Source organism: Priapulus caudatus, unplaced genomic scaffold (genome assembly GCF_000485595.1).
Source record: "Priapulus caudatus unplaced genomic scaffold, Priapulus_caudatus-5.0.1 Scaffold460, whole genome shotgun sequence".
Classification (NCBI taxonomy): domain Eukaryota; kingdom Metazoa; phylum Priapulida; class Priapulimorpha; order Priapulimorphida; family Priapulidae; genus Priapulus; species Priapulus caudatus.
Genome location: NW_014577521.1, coordinates 74,807 through 87,937, shown reverse-complemented (window position 1 = coordinate 87,937; position 13,131 = coordinate 74,807). Strand labels below are relative to the sequence as shown.

At 42.4% G+C, this 13,131-nt stretch overlaps 2 protein-coding genes across 4 annotated transcripts in view; one reads left to right on the top strand and one right to left on the bottom strand.

Annotated features, from left to right (window-relative positions):
- Window positions 1-171, bottom strand: part of LOC106810652 (85/88 kDa calcium-independent phospholipase A2-like) — a 22,637-nt gene extending 22,466 nt beyond the window's left edge. For 2 of the 3 annotated variants that reach the window (XM_014814080.1, XM_014814082.1), the window contains exon 1: window positions 76-139. The gene's annotated coding sequence lies outside the window, so the exon portion shown is untranslated. Of the gene's footprint in view, window positions 1-75 lie in introns of all 3 variants that reach the window. The other variant, XM_014814081.1, reaches the window with a different exon arrangement.
- A 192-nt stretch (window positions 172-363) lies between these two features.
- Window positions 364-12,868, top strand: LOC106810653 (dual specificity mitogen-activated protein kinase kinase 4-like). The gene is made up of 11 exons (XM_014814083.1): window positions 364-695; window positions 3,105-3,210; window positions 3,997-4,057; window positions 4,477-4,590; window positions 5,220-5,339; window positions 5,759-5,875; window positions 6,289-6,340; window positions 6,542-6,669; window positions 6,980-7,054; window positions 7,675-7,820; window positions 8,688-12,868. The coding sequence occupies exons 1-11, from the start codon at window positions 647-649 to the stop codon at window positions 8,875-8,877; spliced, it is 1,158 nt and encodes a 385-aa protein (XP_014669569.1). The 5' UTR covers window positions 364-646; the 3' UTR covers window positions 8,878-12,868.
- The last annotated feature ends 263 nt before the right edge of the window (window positions 12,869-13,131 follow it).

The window sequence follows — 13,131 nt, the reverse complement described above, 5'->3', positions numbered from 1 at the left end:
TACTACTACTAGTATATACTAGATAGATTGTCTGCGATATTATTTATATCTATACATATTTCTATGTGCTCTCACACATCAGCACTACTACTAGTACTAGTACTGGGAGCTGACATGTCACTTCTCTAACGTCAATAGTGATGACATCCGGACCATGATCCGGTTATGTGTGATATGTGTTTGCGAAAGTAGTAGTTTATGCTATCGCGCATTTTAACGCAAGTGACCGGTTGTGGTACAGAATAGACTAGATATATATCCCTTATTTTGGTTTATAGACTAGTATCACAGGTATGTTGCCTAAATAAATAGCCATGGTGTCAGTCTATACTCTATACCACGACGTAGCAGTCCTAGTGGACAGAAATGGAACTAAGCTGCAATTTGAAGATCGCCAGATTCGCAGGCTTTGGTTTGTTGCTGACGCTTATGAAAAGTCGATTTATGTGAAAATGGAAATATAAGGCCCAAGACAAGAATATGAGCTTGACTTTGGTGAAATCACATTTGTGTTATTGCGAAGGCCCTGTAAGCTTTGTTCTTGAACCGATTAGTCATTATTGATAAGAATATTTATAAGATTAAGTGGCCCATCTCGGCCAAGTTTTGGGGTCGTCAGTTTCATCGCCCTCGTTCACACGATAAAATGGCATCAGATTCGGACGGTTCGGATTCATACAATGGGTTCAACCAAGGTAGGTTTCAATAGTATGTATATATAGAATGTGTGGTTTAGTTCTATCCAACAGTTTATGGATAGTGTGTTAGATCCTGCACAACCTACTTAACAATTTAATTTATTACAGTTTACACCACTTGGCACTTTGTTGACCTCTGAGTCTGAGCCCTGACAAACTTGATTTCCTGCAGTAGGCCTACTAACGCTCAAGGGGTCGTTGTCGTATCAGGTACTACAGATATGTACCCGAGGTACATATATATGTATACACAAAGTGTACCAGACTTGGACTAGTACTGTACAGAAGTGTACCCTAACCCTAACACCAACCCTAACCCTAACCCTAAACATACCTCATATAAAAATATAAACATAATACTAAACAACCTAAAACTACCTCGGGTACATATCTGTAGTACCTGATACGACAACGACCCCATCTGCCCTACTAACATGGTATTGGCTTTAATGTTAGTGAAACAATGGCGTAAAAATGTATTAACTTAGCATTATTACGTAATAACTTCACAGCTATGCAGGAGTAAAAATTACGCTGTGGCTATATGCCCGGCAGCCGGGCACGGTCTTCGATTACCTAAATGCCCGGCAGTTCCTAACCCTAACCCTAGCCCTTGTTTACTTGAGATAACGCTGAAAATTATAAACTGCCGGGCATTTATGAAATCCAGGGTGCTGCCCAGGATTTTTTAGTGCCGGGTGCATCCAGTAGATGCAAGCGCCGTAGCCGCGAAGCCAATCTAGGGGGTCCGGGTGCATCCCCCCCCCCCAGAAAATTTTGGATTTTGGATTGTCTGAAACTCAATTTCCTGCATTCTGAGCAATAAAAAGCCCATATATGCCCATAAATGCATATAAGTTATGTATGCATGCCCAAGTATGCATGCCCATGCAATAAAATGCCCATAAAAAGCCCAAAGTGAAAAATAGCTCTGCTATTTTTTTTATCTGGACAGAAATTAGTGCCGGGCGGAGATAACCAACTCGTTTATAGTGCCGGGCGGCAACCGCGAGTGCCGGGCACACCCGCCCACCGCCGCCCACCTTGGGCAGAACCCTGGAAATCGAAGACCGTGCCCAGCAGCCGTCAGATATATGCCGACTGCCGGGCATATAGCCACTCTGTAAAAATTAACTTTTGAACAAGGGAGTCCAAAATGAGGGAGTCCGCAATCTGAAGTTCAAAACTAAAGATATCAACAATAACGCGTGTGCTTATTTTGAAGATTCATTTGGTTGCACGTCTGCCAAATTGTCTTTGGACATTTGCTGAAGAAATACGGCAATTCCACGAGGCCGTGCTCTGGAACGAACTAGTTAGTATAGCAGAATTTTCAGGGAGTCACGGACTCCTGCATATGTCAAATCAGGGAGACCGACAGAAAATCAGGGAGTATTTGACTCCGGACTCCCGTTAATTTTGCACCCTGCCTATGCACAAAATGAGTTTTCCCCCATCGCACTGCCGGATCGGCGGAAGTTATTTCAGGGGGATCTGGTCTACGCTGTTGGCCACAACAAATGATGGCCGAAATCTTTTTTTAATTTGTGCGTAGGTGTGAAGTTATTGAGTAAAATACCAAGTTAACACATTTCTGACCCAACTATTTTAATCTACAGCTTTAAAAGATTTTCCATTTCTGCAGGAAATGTGGCGTAGGTGGAATTTCGAGGTGGCATAGGTAGGCTGTTTGCAGGAAGTAACACATTACCCAAGTTCTTTTCTGTTGATGCCACATTGTATAAAAATTGATGAAAAAACATGTCATGACCCTTATTGGATGAGTATTGCTATTGGCATTCATTCAATGACCTGTGTCGTGTGGTGACCTGTGTTCTGATCCATGGATTAATAATAGTGTATAAGTACATGATGTCAAGTTATTCAATATCTATACCATTTTTGTATATAATTGTCTGTACGCGCAGTGGCATGTGGATTCTAGTGTTACCTTAATGATTAAGACAGACCATATTTGCACAAATGAGGCCTGAGTTGCTAAACTAAGCATCACCCGCTAATGCCTTTTCTGGTAACAATAGTTTTGATTTGTTAACGTAATGTGCAACACCAAACTAGGTATCCAATAATAGCAACCTATGGAATGCAAATTGTTAATTAAACTATCGTTAATTGATGTTAACTGAGGGAGATCTTATCACACTGTATCTTGTAGTGTATATCATTATCACCGCTCATTTCATTGTGAAACATGTTTGGCAGTGTTGCAGACACATTTATGAACTCTTATAGATGTAGCTAATACTAAATACTAATAACATGTAGGATATATATAATTGTTACAGAATTTTCATCTGTGATCTTCTGGGATCAATCCGTGTCATAGTAAAATTAAGACCTGTGATTCAAACTTATCTAAAATTAATGTTATTTTTAACCCGGCAGCCGAGAGACGAAAGGGCCTTCGAATTTCTTTTGGAAAATCTCCAACTATCACAAAACCTTCAACGAAACCAGGAATATTGGCAAGCATGGGGTTTCCCACACACATGTGAGTAGTTGTGAAGTGCCCACTATTATAGTTATAAATATATTTTATTTCTTTTATTACTCACTTGATTTTGTAGCCGATCAAGTTTAGAAGGTAAGAAAGGGAAAACTTGTCACATTAATTGAAAGCTGTACTATATGAGGAATAGCAGCATAAATTGGAGATTATTGATTTACTATTTGCTTGGTCATATGTATTTAAACATAACATTGATCACTATGGAAAGTTGTGTTCTATAGAAGTACTCTGGCATGTGTGAATGCTTTAAGAAAGAATATTTTTGCATAATATTTCAGCAATACGTAGAAATGCCTATTTAACTATTCCCAATAGCTATTATTTATTGATGCACAGTGTTTCCCCTGCATTGGCATGAGCGAGGTGGGCCGCCTCACTCAAATTCTCAGCCGCCACACAGAAATTTGTCCAAAACACCGCCTCGCTGATGAAAATCACTGTCCTTCCATACAACAGTGATTATTATGCACCATAATAGCTTAGAATGCCCCAAATTGCACCCTTTTTTCAAAAACTTTGCCTGCGGTGCACACTTTGCTAGGACCTCAAAATGCGCAAACACACCAAAAAAATGTACCACAGACCTTTTTTGTCAGGGGAAACACTGGATGCATATAGGTAATGTGATAATGTGCAATGAATATGATGTGTGAGGACGTTGTTACTTTATGAATCTTAGTTGGATTTACATGTTTGTGGAATAAAGACATCCATTAGTGTTCAAGTAGCAAGTTTCCATGTTTAGAAGGAAAATTTTCTCTCTTCTAGTGAAAGACTGAAATCACACAGCTTAGAATCTTCAGGAAAATTGAAAATTTCTCCAGAATTGGTGGGTTTTATTTACATTGTGTGAAAGCTTATTGCTGCAGTTGCTTTCAGGCCATGTATGATGTTTAATAATATATAAGTAACATCCAGTGAATGCTTTACTGTGGTTCATAGAATATGCTCATAGAATATACTCGTTAGCCATATTCAGAAGAGTTTGTTGCTGTTAAGCAAAGGGTTGTGTCTTCATGCACTTTCTTGTAAGTGCGTGCAGACAAAATTAATGCTTTAGCAAAATATTGAATAGTTATTGAATTCTTGTTAATGTTAAATCTGTCAATTTGTCTCTGATCATATATTTACGTGTTATTTCATAGCAACAACAGTCATATCGTGCACTAGTTATTAATAGGCAGACGTAATCATGTTAAGTGAGATTTATCAGGATCTTATCTTTAATTTCTCGGTGTGTTTCGGTAGACGTTTGACTTCACTGCGGACGACCTGGTGGATGAAGGTGAGATCGGGCGTGGTGCCTACGGTACCGTGAACAAGATGGTGCATAAAAAGAGTGGCGTCATGATGGCAGTAAAGGTAGGGTGCAGTCACACGTCTGCCGCTACTTATTGGCTTCACCCTTGTATTTGAGCATTCGATCTTCGAAATGTAAATACGTTAGTAAGTACATTTTGAATTTTATTCAATAGTACGAGGCCTCAATGGGTGGGGGTGGGAAGGGGGGTACTCTATCACGAGATGCTCGAGAAATGCTGTTCTTTGACTAGTACTTGCATAAAGCGTTAGGGTTACTCGATTGCTAGTCTGTTTTGCGATGTCGTGTTTTATTGTCCACAAAACACAGAGTAGACGTTGAATTATTATTAACGTTATATCTCTCAATTTGTCGTTGATCATATATATGAATTCATGTACGCACAGCAGCCTGAACGTATCTATAGAACATTGCTTGGAGTGCATACATACAGTCAGGAGTCTATCAATAGACTATTGATAGACTCCTGATATAGTGTACACAATGTTGTATAAAATACATACATATAGTACATACAATGTTGTATAAAATACATACATACAGTACATACAATATTGTATTAGTATATTCATGATACAAGCAACGTTCACATCCTCTACTGGACCGCGGTCGCGTGCGCTGTCATCGCTGTCTCTGTCAACGTGTAAAATGTCCGCGCTGCTTCCCGCAGCGGATTCGTTCGACCGTAGACGAGAAGGAGCAGAAGCAGCTGCTGATGGACCTGGAGGTGGTGATGCGAAGCAACGATTGCCCTTACATCGTGCAGTTCTTCGGAGCTCTCTTCAAGGAGGTAGGAACGCATACACATCCAGTGCGGCAACCAGGTTTGGTACTTCTAGGAGGTAGGAACACATACACATCCAGTGCAGTAACGAGGTTTGGCACTGCCGCAGTCTTCGTGGAGTTACTTGCATCGGCGTGCGAGTCGGATGTGATTAAAATTTCTGCGCTAATATTTCTTTGCATTGCAGAGTGATAGTCTAATAAGCCAAGCTCTCGCTTCATGATTAGCTAAGGGAGAATATATTTTGACGGTGGTTTATTCGGAAGGTCCACTGTCAGCTTTGTGTCTGACTTTATTGCCGCACAGCCCAAACGGTCCATGCATTGCTCCGAAGAATGTAACATGGAATATGTTTGCATCACTGCACGTGTGTAGACAATCAACAACCTTGAGGTATTCTGTTAACACACATGGTATGCTTGCAGGGTGATTGTTGGATCTGTATGGAATTGATGGATCTCTCACTCGATAAATTCTACAAGTTTGTATTCGATCAAAACCAGACGATACCAGAAGATATTTTAGGAAGGATAACAGACGCTGTAAGTGTTTCTTTTCTGCCACTAAATGTAACTTTTATATACAATGATGTGCTAATACATTCCGTGCACGTAGTTCTGTAGAAATGCACGTGGAAAGGTTAAGTTGTTAACAATACAAGCTTTGAAAGCTAGATAGTTAATTTTATTATGATAGACATTATTACCGGGATTTTGTCATCTTTATTATACATAGCGTGAGTAATTTTATAAAAAGTCGCTTTTCATTAAAAACAATTGAATTTGGGAAGACATGCTTGGCTTCTTAATTTTATATAATGCAATAATGTTCAGCAAGGGGTTTCGTTGAGAAGGCCTTTTTTAATTAGATTGCACGAGCCAGTCGCTGAGAATTTCACGAATGCTTTTCGAATTTGTGCTCGTTTCACAGAGCAGTATTTTATGTTTGTTTTTAGACTGTAAAAGCGTTGAATTACTTGAAGGAAAAACTGCAGATTATACACAGAGGTGAGTGAATAAAGTGTGTTAGAAGTTATGAAGTTATTTTTATTAAACCAGTCATGTATTATACTAGGAATTTATCTAATAGGTAATGTTTTACCTCTGCTATTGTCTGTGTTACATGATGAAGGTTCTTTTAAAATTATAGTATTGCTTCTGAACTATTCTATTGATCTTCATCTGCCGTTTCAATTTTTCCTGTTACAGATGTAAAACCCTCAAATATATTACTGGATATGAGAGGGAGCATAAAACTCTGTGATTTCGGCATCAGTGGTCAACTAGTCGACTCGATTGCAAAGACCCGTGATGCTGGCTGTCGCCCGTACATGGCTGTGAGTGTGTTATAACCAGATGATATCACACAGCTTACCTAGCTGGTCTTGCTCTGCTATTTTTTGCTCTGCTCACATTGCGTCTATTTCACTCTTGATTTATCAATGCATAATGTGCAATTGGCATCATCTCTAATTGGCCTATACTGCTAATTATGATGGTGACAATGATGCTGATGCTGATGATGATGATGATGATGGGGATGATGTTATTAATAATAATAATGGTCTGCTATGATTTGCCTTCTCACGCTCTATGATTTTCTTGCTAGCGAGCACGTGATAATGTAGATATGTTTGCCTTGCGCAGCCGGAGAGGATAGACCCGCTGCGGTGCCGGAGGTATGACGTCAGGTCAGATGTATGGAGCCTGGGAATCACTCTGGTAGGTGCCTGAATGCCGCCGCAAGCGGCTCGTTACAATGCGACGCAGATTTCTCCGAACGTCAATATGCCTCCCTAATGCAGAGATGCCAACCACTACGATTTATTCGTATTTTATACGAATTTCTATTCCTTTTGCACCACTACGACCAGTTTGTAACAAACTACGAATTTCACTGTGATCGGGGGGGAAAAAAGTTGGGTCATTTTTTGTCAATTTATTGTCCTTTTTGACCCTCAGAATGCAGGAAATTGCATCTCAGAATAAACATTTTTTCCGGGGGGCATGCCGGACCCCCCTAGCAAACTCTGGTCACTACGTGACCCTCGAACTACTAATTTGATGGCCAGAAACTACAGATTGCTTCAAATATGTGTTGGCATCTCTGCTAATGCGTTAATCGCAAGTTACGAATCTTGCTCGTATGTTGTGTGTCGTTCACCAACCTCTGCCACCACTCAGACGTAGGGACGTAGCTGTAGGGTATTAGCTTGGGCGCGAGTATCGCAGGGTTTTTGCTCGAGAAATCACGTCTACGCGAATGCGCGCCGATGCGTTGTTGTTGCCGCGATCCGTCCGGCGAGCGCGAGTCGTGACGCTCCGCATCGTCGTCGTTACAGTACGAGGTCGCCAAGGGAAACTTCCCATATCCCAAGTGGAACAGCGTGTTCGACCAGCTGACGCAGGTGGTGCAGGGCGACGCGCCGCAGCTGGCTTACGACGATCCGGAGTTTTCGCCCGAGTTCATCGACTTTGTCAACACGTGGTAGGTCAACCGGGAATGGTAGACTCTGTGTTAAGTGGTTGGTGTGTATGTGAAGCAGGAGGCCTGGGTTAGCACTTCGTGGTAGGTGTGTATCAGGGTAAAAAAATACACGGGAGCGATGAGCGATTCGCTCTTCAAACCTCCGAAATCGCTCCCGTAACATTTTTGATGAGAGCTATTTTTTCCACAGATGAAAAAGAGCCTCCCATTGAAAAAAAAAACAACCCTGGCTGTGACTATTGTTGAGGACAGGAGGCCTGGCTTAGGAACTTCGTAGTAGGATGTGTATTGTCCGAGACAGGAGGCCTGGTTTGGACTTCGTGGTAGGTGTGTCATGGAACGAAGAGGCCTGCGGTTAGGACTTCGTGGTAGTACGGTGTGTATGTGAAGCAGGAGGCCTGGGTTAGGACCTATCGTGGTAGGTGATGCTATGTTGAGCACAGGAGGCATGGGGTTAGGACTTCGTGGTAGGTGTGTATGCTGAAGTAGGAGGCCTGGGTTGGACTTCTGGTAGGTGTGTATTGATGAGCAGCGGGCCTGGCGTTAGGACTTCGTGGTAGGTGTGTATGTGAGGCAGGAGGCCTGGGTTAGGACTTCGTGGTAGGTGTGTATGTGAGGCAGGAGGCATGGGTTAGGACTACACGGGACGAGATTAGCTTTCAGGGCGATGATAGTTCACGTTGATGTTCTATTGGTGTTGTTTTTAACTAATGCATATTTGTTACAATCACTGTGACACATAAGAAGAAACATGCAGAATAAACAATGATGAGTCATAACCCTCACCCTAACCCTAACAATACCCGTTGACCATAATTCCTAATCTATATCCGCCGTAACTGACTGCATTGCTTTCGTGCATCGCAGCCTGAACAAGGACGAGTCGATGAGGCCCAAGTACAACGTGCTGATGAAGCATCCGTTCGTCGTTCGCAACGAGAACATCCACGTCGACGTCAGCGGCTACGTGCAGCACACCATCAACATGATCAACGAATCGCATCCATCTCCCGGCAACGCCAGCCAGTCCGATTACTCTTTCTCCTTCTCCGACTAACGCGCGTGCGTCGCGCGGTTAGGCCATCCAGTCCGACTACTTGCTCTCCTGCTCCGACTAACGCAACCACGCCAGCCGGTACGACTACTCTCTCTCTCCTGCTCCGACTGGTGGCGGCGTCCGGCGGTAATCCCCAGTGTGAATGTGGAAACATGGACACACTGGCAGGTGTGCTGGGATGTCATTGCTGCGATCTGCTCCGGTTTTCGCGTATTCGGGTAGTTGGGTGGAAGAGAAGTTACAGCGGAGGCTAGCGTCATGACTAAAATGTTTCCGATGCCCACCTGGGTTTCGTGGAAAACGTAGTAGTTTTGCGAGGAAGTGCGGGAGGGAAGTGTAAAGGGGTGGGTGGGTGTCTAGAAGGTTGCTCACACCAGTTGCTGTTCTGCTCTAGCGGTCAGCATCTGGGCTGTAGTTGAATGCTTCCACGCACTGCGAGAATAGCTGCATCTTATATCCACACGCCTCTAGTTTAAGCCATGTAGCAAGTATGATTTTAACGTCAACGATGGTGTAAGTGAAATGTTACGACACACAGTGAACGGCAGCTTGAAGGTGCATCGCATTTAGTTGTGTATATTGTGTATTGTTGGCACTGGGATAGGAAACACATTGGTGTTGCTCCTGTAACGATGGACAGTTACCGCCACGTTCAAGCAGTCGCTGAGAATAGCTTTCTCGCTATTATGATTAGATTGGCCGTGTTCACATATTTTAGAAGTTATTAAGATTTTAGATGATCTGTTTAGAACGTATAACTTTATTTTTAGCTCATATTGTATATTAATTTAAACTCGAGTAAAATAAGTTGGAACAAAACAACCAAATTTACCGTTGACGTATAAAGTAAATGTCCACAATCACTGATCCACAGGACAATATTTGTCACATGTGCAATTGCTAGTTGACAGCTGTACCAATTGAATCTTGTTGGTGAAACAGTCATTGGTTGTGTAATGTTTCACTCTTCCAAAAATGGCGCAGATTGATCAAATACAAAATATTGTGCCAACGTGTATAAATGACAGAAATGTATATATATAACACTAATTCTGTCATGTAGACAGATATGTCAGAGAGATTCAAGTAAAGATCTCACACTTAGACAAATCGTGTTGTTTCTGCACAATATGCATATAATCTGTAACCTACCTTGTGCAAACCCACGCGTTAGTTATTTGGCACATGATCAGACCAAAAATGTATCGGTTGCAGAGATACACGTCGGCAAGTGTAACCGATTTTGTGTGCATGAGATTCAGTATTGCGCTGCATGATTAGGTACCGTCTCGACGATAATTGTAACTGTTCTTATTCCGGAAAGTCTGCGCGAGTATCTACTGTACGGTCAATGCAAATCAGTCTGTAGTGGGGTGATCGATAATTGTACTACGCCTGTTGTAAAATGAAGTGAGTTTTCTGCTCGCCGTTACCACTAGGTGTCGCTAGTAGTTGTACGCGTAGAGCGCAAGCGCTTTATGCCTAAAAAATCCAATCTGTCTATACATGTAATACAGTATTCTGAAGAACGCCGGAAATATCCTTTCGCTACAAGTACTTCCGATCGTAACCAACCTGAGTCTGTAAACTTTAACGGTTCAAGAGTAGTCTCAATCCAATCCTCTGTAATAATAGTACTTTCAGACTACACTCGGCTGGCCATATAGCGGGTGGAATGAATCTATGGTTCCAGGGCCCGTCTGGGTCGATAGGACAGGACCTGAATCACGAGCACGTGTGTCTGTTGCCGTGTACGCTTGATCACTCACATGCACATCGAATTCTCTTTCGTCGGCGGATCCATTCCGCGAGACAGTCGGAGAGCGAAAAACTCAAGAAAAACAAAAATGATCGAATTTTGACGATCGCAAATCACGAGGCAGGCTCTCCTGGTGCGTCGACGCACAATAGTTTTTGTGTAATATATCCGCGTGTACATATAATGCGGCGGCGAACGTCGGTGGGTCCGTACGCGCGTAGCAGGCGCCCACTCCTTCGTTTCTTCTCGTGTCAAGGTCGGCGGCAAATGAGCAAAAAAGCTGCTGTCGTTGTACTGAGCGAATACGTGAAGATGCATGTGTGAGGGAAGTGATGGGCGGTTTGTGTCGCTGTCGGCTAAACAATATTTCAGCGGTGCTCATGTTTGTAACACATGCGTACCGGCGGGCGGACTGAGCCATATCAGAGGGGCAGATATTTGAGTGTCTGTGCCACAGTCGAGTGGCGGGACGTGTGCAAATTTGCCCATTACTCTTTTAAACACTCCAGTGCAGTTTTGTGCGTGCAGTTTTGCCCTGTAGTGCTTTTAAAAATTAATCGGCTATATATATATATATATATATATATATATATATATAGCTTTATAGTGGATGTAAATACGTAGTGGTCGGTTTTGTGCTGTATTTTAACAGTGAGCTTTGTACTTATCGAAAATCGCATGATGTTGAGCGTATTCTGAGAGGTTGACCGTACGTCAGTCTAGCGTTTCTCTCCGGAATTTCTGTCACGCACAATTAACGCACACACACACACACACTATAATATCCCGTATAATATGCTAGGTGAGCATTGCTAAACGCCACGCTATGATAGACTGAAAGTGTATAGTAGCGGCCTCGTGAACATGCGGTGATATCTTTCGCCGAGTCTATTATTCACGAACCTTGTATATCGATTTGGTGTGTGTGTGTGTGTGCGTGAATTCGTGCGTGCGTACGTGCGTGATTGTATGTTGAACGGCCACGACAGTGGAATGGCTTCGCAGACCTTGCTTTATACCTGGCACGTTAGCCGTTCTGTGTGAAACACTCGTGTGTAGAGTCGGAGCACGTTTATTTCTGAAAATAGCGTCCTATTGCGTTAGCGGTGATCAGATTTGTAAACCTTTGCTTGATGATGCCATGTATGAGATCGTAGTCACGAGTAACAATTACTCTACGATGGGGTATGACACCAGGTTAGGGCAACCGTAGGCCTACATAATATCAACGACCAGCTAAAACTTTTCATCTTAAACTGATAGACATAGAAAACACATGTTCACTATGCAGTCGTTTCACGAAAATCTTACTATATATGTAAATATGATGTCATGATTAAAAATAATATTATGAACATATGTATAGCCATACATACATCGTTCATGGTAACATCAAAAATAATCTGGATTTTTAACGCACAGCGACATCGGTATAATTTCGAGTCATTGGTTGTTTATTTACGTTGTACGTTGCTATTGAGGTTTAATTTGCCTGTATCTATATGTCAATCTACTTGCACATATCATAGACAATACCAGAAGAGATGGGGGAGAATCCGTCTCTGAATGATGCGCACGTGCTTTCTCGCTATCTATGTACGGTTACATGCTTGTTAGCACGCTCCCCATACGTAATGTATAATAATACGTAATACGTACAGTCTTGCCGACGAGTAGACACTGCACCGAGACGTTATAATATTCCATACATATCCCCTCTTTCCTGTTTGCGTGGCTTCTATCATCCCTCCATCAACCGCGTGTGTGTTGATGTGCTCATTCCCCGTTCACACACGACCCCGTTGGTATCCTTGCAATCGGTGATAACAGGTGACGCTCGTTTAGAGTACTTTGTATTTCTAACTTGTTGTCATCTATCAGTATGCACTTATCTAGATATATTTATGATCTAGTTGACTTAGTAAGTGAGTGAGCCGGCTTCATACGTGTAGTATGCGTACTTCAAACTGCAGTATACGGAATTATCGAAGGCATGCATGCACTGGTTGCATGAGAACATGAAGTAAATTCTGATGTCGCGAGACATGGTCTTAGGTGTAAAAATGAGTGTGTAATTGGTTTCCTATAACGCAACCGTCAAAGATTGTGAACTTAATTTTAAAAAAACGGTTGTGTTGTCTGATAATGAGGTTTTTCCTGTAAATTTTGTTTATACACCTAATGTAATGATTTTTATAGATGCTCTTCATTAAATTAAAATTGACACAGGTACATATGTTGTAGTTTAAATTTGCTGCTCGTTGTTCAGTTTTGTTTAGTTGTTAAATAGTCTAGACGATCTTAACACATCCTTATCGTAAAACCGAGCGTCTCTCTCTGCCTCACGCCGCTGGCCCTCCCTCTCTTGCTCTCTTTTTCGCCCTCACTCCCTCTCTGACCTCTCTATCTCCCTCCCTTGCGCTCTCCCTCTCCTCCTCCTCCTCGGCTCCTCCTCTCTCCCTCCCCTCTCTCGCTATGTGTGTGCGTGTGCCAGA